At 46.5% G+C, this 13,007-nt stretch overlaps 1 protein-coding gene across 1 annotated transcript; it reads left to right on the top strand.

Annotated features, from left to right (window-relative positions):
* The first annotated feature begins 7,308 nt into the window (after positions 1-7,308).
* On the top strand, positions 7,309-12,188 carry Apold1 (apolipoprotein L domain containing 1). Its single transcript, XM_075982500.1, has 2 exons — positions 7,309-7,486; positions 9,662-12,188. Exon 2 carries the CDS (start codon positions 9,665-9,667, stop codon positions 10,403-10,405), a length of 741 nt encoding a protein of 246 aa, XP_075838615.1. The 5' UTR covers positions 7,309-7,486; positions 9,662-9,664; the 3' UTR covers positions 10,406-12,188.
* Positions 12,189-13,007: the final 819 nt, after the last annotated feature.

The raw sequence follows: 13,007 nt of genomic DNA, 5'->3' as shown, positions 1-13,007 counted from the left end.
GGGGTGTGGTAAACTCCGTATGGTGCAGCTCAGCCCATGGGACACACTTGTCTACTGATGATAAAAGGTGTGTTCCCTCGACAGGATCCCAGGTGTTCTGTGCAGGTGTGCACACCTGGGAGGAAGGGAGGTAAATTTAAACTGCCTTCCCTTGATGACATTAGGGAGCCTGGGACAACTGACTTGCTGTGGGGATCAGATATCCCTAAAGAAAACACACACACACGCACGCACGCAGGCACACACACACACATGCACACGCACACATGCACACAGATGCACACACACACATGGAATTTAAAACAGACAAACTACACAGATGCGATGGTGCCTGTCTATAATCCCGGTACTCAGGAGGCTGAGGTGGGATACCTGCCCTCGTTTGAGGGACTAGGACTGCATAGCAAAATCTGTCTCCAGAAACCAAAAATAAGGGCAAGGGATGTCAGTTGGTAGAGTGCTTGCACATCATGTAAGAGGTCCATGATTTGATCATCAGCACCGTGTGAAATGAGGGATTTGAGGTCTTTCTTGGTTAGATTCTGAGTTCAAGGCCAATGAGACCCTGTCTCAAAACAAAAACAAATTAACACCAAAACCAGGGCCTAGAGAGACGGCTCACCATTAAGAGCAAGTACCACTCTTGTAGAAGGGTCAAGTCTGGTTACCAGTTCCCAGGTCAAGTGGCTGCCAGTGGTCTGTAACGTCAGACTCTAATCCAGTTGATGTCCGATCCTCTTCTGGACTCCAGAAGTAGAGGACTTGCACTCATTTTTCCCCACCCCACACATAATAACAAAATTTAAAATAAAAAGATCTTTAAAAAAAGGAAAAATAAAACCATAACATAACAAAACAAAACTATAAATAAACATAAACTGATTGATGAAATCATCGAAACAAACCAATATCAGACAATAAATTGTATACAAAGCATTTTTATATAAAAAGAGAGGAAGATGATAGTCAGTTTGGAGAAGAATTGGATAAGATGCGGGTGGGCCAAATTAGGCTACATAAGCTGGGTATTTTCTGTAACTGTCAGTTTGCCTTTCTCTAATATATGACCCTCACTGTAATTTTCTTTTTCACCCTGTCTAGCATGGCCATTGAACAGACACCAGACCAGTGGTCACTCCAAGAACCCTGATTCTTATACTGAGATGAGGACAATACAGATGACAGCTGGTCACTGGAACTGAAACAGGCTATCCTCCAACTTCTGGATTCTCCATGGCTCTGGTCCATTCCCATTCTTTCTTTCTTTGTGGTTTTGTTTTGTTTTATTTTATTGAGACAGGGTCTCTCTGTGTAGTCCTGGCTGTTCTGGAACTTACTATGTAAACCAGGTTGGCCTTGAACTCACAGAGATCCTCTTACCTTTGCCTCCCGGGTTCTGGGCTTAAAAGAGAGCACCACCACACTCTGCTTTTCATTCTTGCCTGTGCTCTTAGACACCAGCAGTACTTCACTCTCGTTAGCCAGAGTGAGAGTCTTGCTGATCCAGATGAAGGCTAGGCTTCTAAAGAAATACCTGAGGAGGAAGTGGACATCTTGGAATTGTTGTCTGTCAGGCAGGCACTCGGCAGAAGGACTTCTCTTGCTTGTCTCTCCCCATAGGAGGAGGATAACTTCCTATCTCTTTATGTTTTATGGGTCACATGGCTTTACTGACCAACACAGTGTAAATAGATGGGTGCTACACAAACTTTAAATAGGATCTAAGCGAGATTAACCAAAAAATAAAGGGGACTGGTGTGGGAAGTTCTTCTATATGTGCGTTGTTTTTATTGGTTAATGAATAAAGAAACCTCTTTGGCCTGTGATAGGGCAGAATAGAGCGGCGGGGGGGGGGGGGGGGGGGGCGGGATTAAACTGAATGCTGGAAGAAAGAAGGCAGAGTCAGAGAGAAGCCTTGTAGCTCCGCCAGAGGCAGACATGATGGAACCTTGCTGGTAAGCCATAGCCGTGTGGCTATACACAGATGAATAGAAATGGGTTAATTTAGGATGTGAGAGCTAGCCAATAAGAAGCTAGAGCTAATAGGCCAAGCAGTGTTTTTAAATAATATGGTTTCTATGTGGTTACTTTGGTTCTGGGCAGCTGGGAATGAACTAACAGCCTCCACCAACAGGGGACAGGTTCTCATGTATCCCAAGCTGGCTGCAAATGCACTATATAGCCAGAGATGACCTTGAACTTTGGATCCTCTTTCTTCCTTCCCATTGCTAGGATTGCAGGGATGCATCATGGTCAGTATATACAGTGCTGGGGTAGAATCCAGGGGGCTTCATGATGCTAGGCAAGCACTCTACTGATTGAGTTACACTGCCAGTTTTAATTAGTCAATTTTGTTTCTGATGTATATTTGTGTGTGTGTTTGTGTGTGTGTGTGTGCATGTGCGCATGTGTGTGTCTTGTGGAAGATTTTGAACTTCTGATTCATCTGTCTCTACCACTCAAGTACTGGGATGACAGGTGTGTGCCACCATGTCTGACCTAAACATTGGCAGGTCCTTTATCCCTTCTGCCTCATCTTATCAACACTATCCAATCTATGATAATCTCCCCCAGCTGCTTCAATATTCAATATGCTTCTAGCTTATCTCCTAGCTTTAAGGTATGCACTTAATTAAGAAAACTGTTCTCCACACAGTTGACAAAGATGTCAAAACTAGCCCAAGGCCACAGCTGAAGCACCTTTGGTGACTCTTCACCTTATAAGGGACTTGTCAGTCATCACAAGGTAGCTTCTGTTGAGACTGTCAACCTCACCTCCTTTACATTGCTAGCTCCCCCTCCATGCTCAGCAGAACTTAGCTGCCCTTTCTTTCTTTCTTTCTTTCTTTCTTTCTTTCTTTCTTTCTTTCTGTCTGTCTGTCTGTCTGTCTGTCTGTCTTTCTGTCTTTCTGTCTTTCCATGCCAAACTGGAATGATCTGGTTTGTGTCTTTCTCTTTGAACAGAATCCTATCTGATGAAAGGCGGGCACCATGTCTTAACAAAATTGGAAGTCCAGAGTGTAGAATTATGCCTGGCCTACAGGAGGTGCTCCATCCACGTTAGTGGGGTTGAAATAAACCAACTCAAACATCAACTGAAGAAAACTCCGATTTGCGTCAAAGCCTCTGACTTACACAGCAGATCACACGGAGATTGGCTCTTTTGAACAGAAATATAGCAACACGTGACAGACATCCTCTCTCCCTCACTTATTGCTTTCCCATGTGTGAACACTCCCCCAGATGGGGGAAAAAAATTCAAACGGGAAAATGTGCACAGATGTCCTGGCAACTGCAGTTATAGCAGTGAAAACCTGGAAGCAGTCCAAGTGTCTAACAGGGAAGTGACTGCGCAAACAATGGGATTATTATATAGCTATTAAAAATGACAGAGGTGAGAACTGTCAACATGGAGAGTTATGTACTGGCAGGAACGTTAAGTGGAAAAAAGAACACAGACTAGCCTTTAGGGATGTGTGTGCGCAGTAATAAAGATCAGAGGCTGACCTGGAAAAAAATGGAAATGGCTGCAGTTCAGAGTTCTCAGGGTGTTTTGGAACCTGTAAGATTCCATCCATGTATGACAAGAATAGTTGAGAGCTCACAAAATCCACCTACCTTAAAGCACTGTGCAGAAGGGCGTGTGGAAGCACAAGCTTGTAATCCAAGCGTTTAGGAGGCAGAGGCAGGAGGATCAGGATTTCAAGACTACCCTCTGCTGCACAGTAAGTTGGAGGCTGGCCTGAGTTTCTTGAGACCTGGAGTCAAAAAACAAAACAAAACAACAACAAAAAAAAAAAACAAAGCAAAAGTTGGACATTGTGCTATACAGTAAGTCCCTGTCTCAGAAAACAACAGCCAGACAAAAGCATCACCCCAGTTTTCAGGGGCTGGGGAGAGATGACTCAGTACTCACACGAATGTGCTGCTCTTACAGAGGTCCTGGGTTTGGTCCTTAGCATCCACACCAGGACGCTTGCAACGGCCTAGAATTCCAGGGATCTGGCATGCTCTTCTGGATTCCAAGGATGCTATACTCAAATTCACATACCTATATAGACAAGACAAACACACACACACTATAAACAAACTTAAGTCTTCAGAATAAGTACTCTATGTTATCTACCAGACAGAATATTCCAAAGAGATATTAAGTTAATGTCAACTTCTTACTAACATTGTTTTGAAAATAGTGACATTCCTCCTCCTCCTCCTCCTCCTCCTCCTCCTCCTCCTCCTCCTCCTCCTCCTCCTCCTCCTTTCTCCTCCCCTACCCCACCCAGGTCTTACTATGAAACCAGAATGGTCTCAAATTTGGTATTATTCTGCATCTGCCTCCTGAGTGCACAACTACAGATGTGTTCCAGCACTCTACTCTGTGTGTGTGTGTGTTCGTGTGTATATGAGTGTCTTAGGGTTTCTACTGCTGTGATGAAACACCATGACTACAGCAAAGGAGGAAAGGGTTTATACCCTCTATCTAGGGATGTACTCCACTATCCAGGGATGTCAGAACGGGAACTCAATGCAGGAGCTGATCAGTGGCCACAGAGGAGGGAGGTATACTGGCTTCCTTTCCCTGCTTGTTTGTTTTCTTTCTTATACTGTACAGGAATGGTACCCACAGTGAGCCGAGTTCTTCTACATCAATTACTACACAAGAAAATACCCCACAGACTGAGTTCCCTCTTCCTGGATTATCCCATTTAGCGTCAAATTGACAAAACAACAACAACAACAAAAAAAACAACAAAGAAACTAACCAGGATGAATTTATGTGTGTGGGAAAAATGTGTGTGTGTGTGTGTGCCCGCGTGAGTGCACATGCATGTGCTGTACTAGCTGGCCTGGTTCTTGATATGTAGAGCAGGGCAAACTGGCCTCAAACTCACAGAGATCCACTTGCCTCAGCCTCCTGAGTCCGCTGGAATGAAAGGCATGCCCAGCTGATTTTAGAATCTCTTATTCTTTCTCTTCTCCCTTCTCTTCTTGATTCTTTGGGGCAGGATCTCACACTGTAGCCTAAGGCTGGCCTGGAACTCTGTGTAGCCCAGGCTGGCTTGGGCCTCACTGTACCGCTCATATTGACCTCCTACGGTTCGGATGTGAGTCCCAAAGGCCCATGAGTTAAAAGCTTGGTCTCCAGCATAGCACTGTTACAGGGTGGTGGAACTTTTAGGGTTCGGGCCTAATGAGAGCGCTGTGTTTGTTTGGCATGTTTGGTGACACGCCATTGAAGGTGGCTGTCATATGGAACCCCAATTCCCTCTTCTTCCTCTGTGTTTTACTTTTCTAAGGTGTGAGCAGTTTGCCACACACCCCTACCCTGGTGTGCTGCCCAAAGCAATGGGGTGAACAGGTCATGGGCTAGAACCTTAAAGCTCTGAGGAAAATACATATGTTTTTCTCTCTCCACTCCACCGTGTGTGTGTGTGTGTGTGTGTGTGTGTGTGTGTGTGTACATGCGCATGCATGCAGAGCTAAGAGAACAACTTTGAGTGTAGTTCCTCATGTGCTGGCTTCCTTTTTGTTGTTGGAGGAGACAACACTTGTGAAGTGGGCTAGCCTGCCCAAACAGTGACACCAGGCTGGCCTCGAACTCACAAAAATCCACCTGCCTCTGCCTCCCGAGTGCTGGGATTAAAGGCTTGCACCACCACTGCCTGGGTCATACTTGGCATTTTTAATGTCGGTTCTGAGGATTGGATTCAGGTCTGTGTGCTTCTGAGTTTTACTCTACAGCCCAGGCTGACCTTGAACTTTCTGCAACTGTGTAGTTTCAGCTTTCCTAGAGCCAGAATTACAGGCTTGTGCCACCGTGCCCCGCAGTTCTGCTTCTTAAAAGTACAAGTAGACACTGGAGCCATCTTGCTGGAAGTTGTGTTTGTTCTGCTGGAAGCTACAACCAGAATGCTTGGACATGGACTAAACTCACTGTGATTGAGTTCAGCACAGCAGAGTAACAGCAAGTGGCATTGCTCAGACAAAGACGGATTATCGATACAAAAGTGAGGAGTTTAAACGTGTTCTCCACGTTTTCTGATATTCTAAATGAGACAGAGGCAAGAGAATCAGCTCAAGTTCAATGCCAACCTGGTCTACTTAACGAGTTCTAGACCAGCCAGGGCTCCACAGTGAGATCCCACTTCACAGAAACAAAACGAAAGACTCCAGATAAACCAGGGAGGATTATCTATCTATCTATCTATCTATCTATCTATCTATCTATCTATCTATCTATCTATCTATCTATCTATCAGGTCTCACGTAGCCCAGACTGGATTCCGACTAGTTACTTGCCAGAGGATGACCTTGAACGTCTAACCCTCAAGCTTTTACATCCTGGTGCTGGGATTACAAGTGTGGGCCACCAGGTTGAGTTTATGAGGTGCAGGCAGTAAAATCCAGGGCCTCCTGCATGCTAATCTTCTACATCCCAACCGGAGACATGAATCATTAAGTGAAAACCAGTTTGGCTTTTCTAATCTGAAATCGACAGGATCAGACAAAGGATCCTGTTTTGGGGGCCCGCCTAAGCCCCACCCACCTCTGACCGCTTCAGGGATAGATTTGGGTGTATCTTCACCATCTAGTCTGGGTAAACACACTGGAGAGGCCCTCAGTTTCCTGCCTGTATTATCTACAATAGATAACTGTCCTTTCAGGCCCTGCTGAGGAACCTGTAGATAGAATCCACTCACGGAACCATCACGTGAGCTATTGCCCACACTTGAGATGAAAGCCCCGGCAGCCATCATCTCTCCGCGGCATGGAAAGTGTAAAATTAGCTCGGTGTGCAGCTTGACCCCAGTGATTTTTCTGACGCACTTGGCCTTCGATGTCCGCCCTTTCTGAGACCTCCTGTGTCTTCTCCACAGCTGGAGATGCCCCAAACTGCACGCAGCACTTCCCGTGGGTGTGGCCTTGCATTCTTAGGCAGTCCTTGGCGACGGCTGCCCCCCGCCCCAAGGGTCACATGCTTCAGCTACTCACAGACCCACAAAGCTCTTTGAAATGGACCTATCAATTGTAATTGAGTTTTCCAGTCCCTCCTATTTCTTTTTAAAAAATGATTCTCTGATGGAGTCTTCTCAAAGAAACACTATAATTGGGCAGCCTGGGGCATGTGGGAACGACTCCCGATGGCGTCAGTAGCTATTCTCAGGAGAGGAAAGGCAGGGTATCCCCACTGGGAGATGACAGCACTTGTTTCAAGTTGGGGAAGAGCCTGTGGTTCTCTTCCTGCGTTCGGAGGGGAAAGCGAACACACAATGTTCGTTTCCCTAAATACGGGATGTGCTAGGCTAGCGGCTCATTTTCCAACATGTCATATCCTGGCAGAAGGCAGCAGGGGTCAGGGCAGGAAATGGCAACTTCTCCGAATGAGACAAGGCTTTCCCAGAGCGGTCATTGGCTCCAGGGAACTATAAAGCACCCTCATCCAGAAACGGCCTCTTACTTTTCTTCCTGGAGGCCGGAGTGAAGGGTAAGTGGGGAGTCCAAGGCGATGCGTCTGAAATGGGAATGGTGACATGGGGTCAATTCTTGGGCCATCATGTACTCAGAGTGACGTTTGCTCCTTCGTTCTTTTTACGTGAAAACTTCTTACTGGTCAGATAGCTCAGAGAGGTATCTTAGGGGACCAGCGCTCTTCACAGGGCCCAGGGAAACAGCTGGATTTGCAGGTCTCTAAAATCCCCCATCTTAACTGATGAGTTCTGGCTGTGGGTGCCGATGCTGCAAGCTTGGGATCCTAGCACTCAGGAGGTGGAAGCTGGAGGGAGGAGCAGGGATTTGAGACCAACGTGGACTGTCTAAGATCCTGTCTTTAGAAACATCAACAAATGGAGAGAGATCAAAATATTTAATAACTTCTTGCCCAGATACTTCAGTTTTGATATTTTCTTTCTGTGACTGATTTGACACCGTTAAGATGTTCTGAATGGTAGAAAGTGTAGTGGGTATGAAAACCGGGGTCTCTGGTAACCAGGAAAGAAGGTACGTTCAGCTTTCTCCATTCGTAGCCTTTTATTGGCTTCAACTCAACTTGATCCAAGGAAGCTTTCAAGGAGTTGTTATCCCCCTGCCCTCTTCCTTTTTTGCCCTGAGACAGGCACTTGTTATGTAGCCTTGGTTGGCCTAGAACTCAATATTTAGACTAGGTTGGTTTCTCAAGGATCTGGCCCCTGCCTCCCAGGTGCTGGGATTGGAGGTGTGTGTCACTACACTGGAATTGGCTATTTATTTTATCCCATTGGCTAGTCTTTTTTTATGACACTTTTGTAATGAAGAGATATAGTATTAACTGAATGTGATTTAGTTTTAATTAAGTTTCCACCAAAGATCAAGATTTCTGAGGACCTTGGGGTCCTAAGATATAGTAAATAGAACACTGTTTCTTAAACTAAAAACATGAAGTCTGGCAGAAGGGAGCTGCTTCAAAAGAGCAGCCAACTTACAAAGACTAAGTATTTATTTACTGAAATTAATACACGATAGGGTTTATTTGGGCATTTTCAAACATAATTTGTTTTGTTGCTTCGTCACCCTCTCTCTCATGCCCCTTTACCCTCACCTTTCTACCCCCACCCCTTGAGACAAAGTTTCATCATATAACCCAGGCTAACCCTGAATTCACCATGTACCTAAGGCTAGCCTTGCTAGAAAGACTAGTTTCTTTAGTTTGGTAGATGATATACTTTTTGAGGTTTGGGTTATGTTTGTGGAGGGAGGCAGGAGGACCCAACTTGATCCAAGGAAGCCTCAGGAAGCTGCTGTCTCCTCTACCCCGGTTCTTTGCCTTGAGACAGGCTCTTGTTACATAGCCTTGGATGGCCTAGAACTCAATATTTAGACCAGGTTGGCCTTGAGCTCTCAATGATCCTCACTTCCCAAGTGCTGGGATGGGAGGGAAGGAAGGAAGGAGGGAAAGAGAGAGAGAGAGAGAGAGAGAGAGAGAGAGAGAGAGAGAGAGAGAGAGAGAGGGAGGGAGAAGTCTCTACATAATGTAGCTTTTGCTACATGCCCAGTTTGCCATTTGTAAAATGTTTTCTTCTATTTCTTGGTTCTTGTTTGCCAGGGGTCGGGGGAGGGAGGATAAGATGGGGGTGTCATACCCAGAACCTTGTACTTGCCAAGCAAAGGCTCTACCACTGAACTACACCGTCAGCCCAAGGGTCGTCTTGAAGACAGAGCAAAGTCACGGTATTGGAACAGCCATCTAATAGCCTCCACCTTCATGCTTAAATCTCATTTAACCGGAGGATGAAGTCCATAGATTCTGTTCCCTGGGAGAAAAGCAAAAGACAGTGTAATCTCTATTTGCAGTTAATGGATTCTGAGAGTTTACATGACTAGTCCCAGACTCCAGAGCTGGCTTTTGAAAACTTGTCACATGACCCAGTGATAACCTACCACGCCGCCCCCCCCCACCGAATGATAACAACTGATATTTATTTATTTATTCATTCATTCATGTGTTTATTTCTGTGGCCTTGGGGATTAAATGTGGGGGTTGAATGCTAGGCTAGTGATCTACCATTAAGATACCCCTCCAACGCTAGGTCTATTTAATCTTTGAAGATTCACTCTTGTGCACCGGCCAGTTCCAGGCTGGTGCAGCGGAGGGCACCGGGTTAACTGCGCATCTGTGTCCCCACAGGGCATGGAGAGGCTGGCGGCTTGGGAGCCGCAGGGCGTGGATGCGCTGCGACGCTTCCAAGGACTGCTGCTGGACCGCCGAGGACGGCTGCACGGCCAAGTGCTGCGCCTGCGCGAAGTGTCCCGGAGGCTCGAGCGGCTACGCAGGCGCTCCCTGGCGGCCAACGTGGCCGGCAGCTCTCTGAGCGCCGCAGGCGCGGTGGTCGCCATCGTGGGGTTGTCACTCAGCCCGGTCACCCTGGGGGCCTCGCTCGTGGCTTCAGCCGTGGGCCTAGGGGTGGCCACGGCCGGAGGGGCAGTCACCGTCACATCCGACCTCTCTCTGATCTTCTGCAATTCCCGTGAGGTGCGGAGGGTGCAGGAGATCGCCGCCACCTGTCAGGACCAGATGCGCGAGCTCCTGAGCTGCCTGGAGTTCTTCTGTCAGTGGCAGGGTCGCGGGGACCGCCAGCTGCTGCAGAGCGGGAGGGACGCCTCCATGGCCCTTTACAACTCTGTGTATTTCATTGTCTTCTTCGGCTCACGCGGCTTCCTCATCCCCAGGCGTGCCGAGGGGGCCACCAAAGTCAGCCAGGCAGTGCTGAAAGCCAAGATTCAGAAACTGTCTGAGAGCCTGGAGTCCTGCACCGGCGCCCTGGATGAATTTAGTGAGCAGCTCGAGTCCCGGGTCCAGCTCTGCACCAAAGCCAGCCGTGACCACAACCTCAGGATCTCTGCTGATCAGGATGCAGCGTTGTTTTTCTAAGAACCTCCTTTACCTACACGGGATGTTCTAGATCTGTAGCATCCACGGGGAAGTGCCACGTAGGTGGTGGTGGGGGGCAAAGGATGACAGAAAGTGTTCTTGTAGGGCGTAGGCCCTCAATTCCTTGTATGAGAGGGACTTTTTCACTTGTGTAATCCCAATGGAGTATGTGACCCTAATCACGCACTTTGGGCGGCGGAGCGGGGCGTGGCTTGGGGGGGGGCAAAAATCCTTTTTGGCTGCACACAGCTGGGCAGATTCTCCCGTTTTAGAGTTATAAGGGGAGAGGTACTTTGATGGTTTGAGCTGAGGTCTGGCGAGGTCCCTCTGGGACCTCTTTAAGTCTTACTAGAATCCTGGGATTCTCAGAAGGTTGGCCAGAGGGACTTTTGCTTTACAGCTCTGCTTCTACAGTTTCTGATACACAGAACTCCAGAATCCAGAACAAGAAAGACCCGTTCTTGCCTTTGTAGCGTTGTAGATGCAGGCTGAGCCTCTGAGCTTACTGGCCCTGCTCTTCCTGCTCCTGTCAATTTAGATACGAGACCCAACATTGGCTCACATTCTAATGCTCCATAGCATTTGAAAATGATGTCAAGAAATAGTCATTTCTGGTCAGGTGTGCTGGTCTCTACATGTAAGGTTAGCACTAGGAGATGAAGACGACCAGCATCGTCCCTGGCTACATTGTAAACTCAAGGCCACCCAGGATTCTAAGACCCTGATCTCAAAAACCAAAACCAAACCAAAACAACATGAAAAGTTAACCGGACTCCTTTCAGTAGACTTGTTCAAAGCCTCTGCAGGGGCTTTGTCATCTTCAGAATCACTCACAGAAAGCCCAGGACAGACTGTCCCGCAGGTCAAGGAAAGACCCCGCTGCGTGCACGGAAAGCCAGTTACTCTGCCCCTATGAACTAGGAGATGGAACACCACAGGCCCTCTAGAGGGCAGTGTCGCCCGTTCCTTGTGGAAACTGGTACCGAAAGGAATGTGAAATTACCAGAAAAACCCGTCTTTCTCTAGTCTCTGAAAACTCCGGATGACATAACTTTATTTATTTAAAATATGTTATTTAATTACTGCCTATTATTTACATTTAATTTTATTTAACCATCACGTTTAGAAAATAATTAGAATAGCAAGTGTCTGAATGGGAATATCTTACAGCTCTTTTCAAGAGGACAAGTTTGAAGTCTTTAAATGTCTCTTTCCCCTCAGAGGGTACTCTTTTCTCTAGTGCTTGACATGATTCTTGTAAGTAAGATGGGGCAGTCATGAATAGGGAGGTAAAGTTGACTTTTAAACTAGGAAATGGAATCTTGGATTGTGGAACATATGAATGATCAAGCCCATGTGTCCTGAAGGTACTTTGCCAGAACAGAACACTTGACTTGAATAGAAAACCTGCAATTTAACTCAGGGACCGAGAGACGTGTGAAGGGGTATTTTACCTTGGAAGCCTGATGTCCTTTAAGATTGTGTTATGGCAGAGATACGTTGTATTTGGGGGTTTTAAGAACCTGTTAGCTACATTTAAGAAAGTACTTCTAATTTACTCAGTATCTTTCTAAATTATCCTAAAAAAAATTAGTTGGAAAGTCTTTGGGACCATACCCAAGAAATCTTGGCTGTATTTTTAAATTATTTAGTGTTACACATGTGTATAGCCCCTATGCTTCCCAATGATGGCCTTGTGTCTGAAGAAATGTAATTTTGGCATGAGGGGGAGGGGCTGCTGTTTCTGTATTTGCTTTCTTCTATAAATTGTAATTGGATCATATTCTGGCTCAATTTAACATTGACTCTTTTTTGGGGGGAAGGGCGACACTGTGTCTCCCTATGTAGCTCTGACTGTCCTGGAACTCACTCTGTAGACCAGGTTGGCCTCAAGCTCACAGAGATCCACCTGCCTCTGCCTCCTGAGTGCTGGGATTAAAGGAGTGCGCCATGCCCAGTTTGTGTGTGTGTGTTTTTTTTTAACTCTAGACTGCCCTGTGCGGATGCTGGGGTACATTTCACACCGACCTCATATCAAACAGCGAAAGTCGTTCCCTATTCTGGGGTACATTCCCCACCATCCTTATATCACACAGCGAAAGCCGTTCTCTTAGTCCATCATGTACTGATGCTTCATTTTGGATTACATCCCCCCAAAAGTGGGCTGTTCCATATAAACCAAAAGGGAGTATTTTGAGTGTGGCAAAGCACTAAAGTTCTGAGGTTTTCATCAGTGGTCTGCTTTACGCGCGTATGGAAGAGAGTCTCCTTTCCATCAATAACTGAATAACGTAGTAACTCAGCAGGCAACCAGGTGGCAGAAGGACTAAGAATTTCAGGGCACCTGAGCTACAGAATGAGGCCTTATTTCAAAAACAAAACAAAGCAAAAACTGAAAACACGTTTGAGTCGTTCGCTGTTTGGCTGTATTATTAGGGATTAGTTGATAAAGAGGCATTATTCCCTTTCTTGTGTGTATGCATGCTGTGAACACAGGAGACCTTATGAGGAGCTAAAGTTCATCAAAATTATCCTAGAGACAAGTCGTTCATTCCATTCATGGGACTGCGAAGTGGGCTTTCCCTTCTATAAGCAAACAGGT

This window comes from Microtus pennsylvanicus, chromosome 8, assembly GCF_037038515.1.
Source record: "Microtus pennsylvanicus isolate mMicPen1 chromosome 8, mMicPen1.hap1, whole genome shotgun sequence".
In the NCBI taxonomy this organism is placed as follows: Eukaryota; Metazoa; Chordata; class Mammalia; order Rodentia; family Cricetidae; genus Microtus; species Microtus pennsylvanicus.
Note: the sequence above shows the minus strand (reverse complement) of the source record. Positions and strands in the feature narration are given on the sequence as shown.

Coding starts and splice junctions, on each gene's coding strand:
- Apold1 (XM_075982500.1), top strand. CDS start 9,665: ATGGAGAGGCTGGCGGCTTGGGAGCCGCAGGGCGTGGATGCGCTGCGA.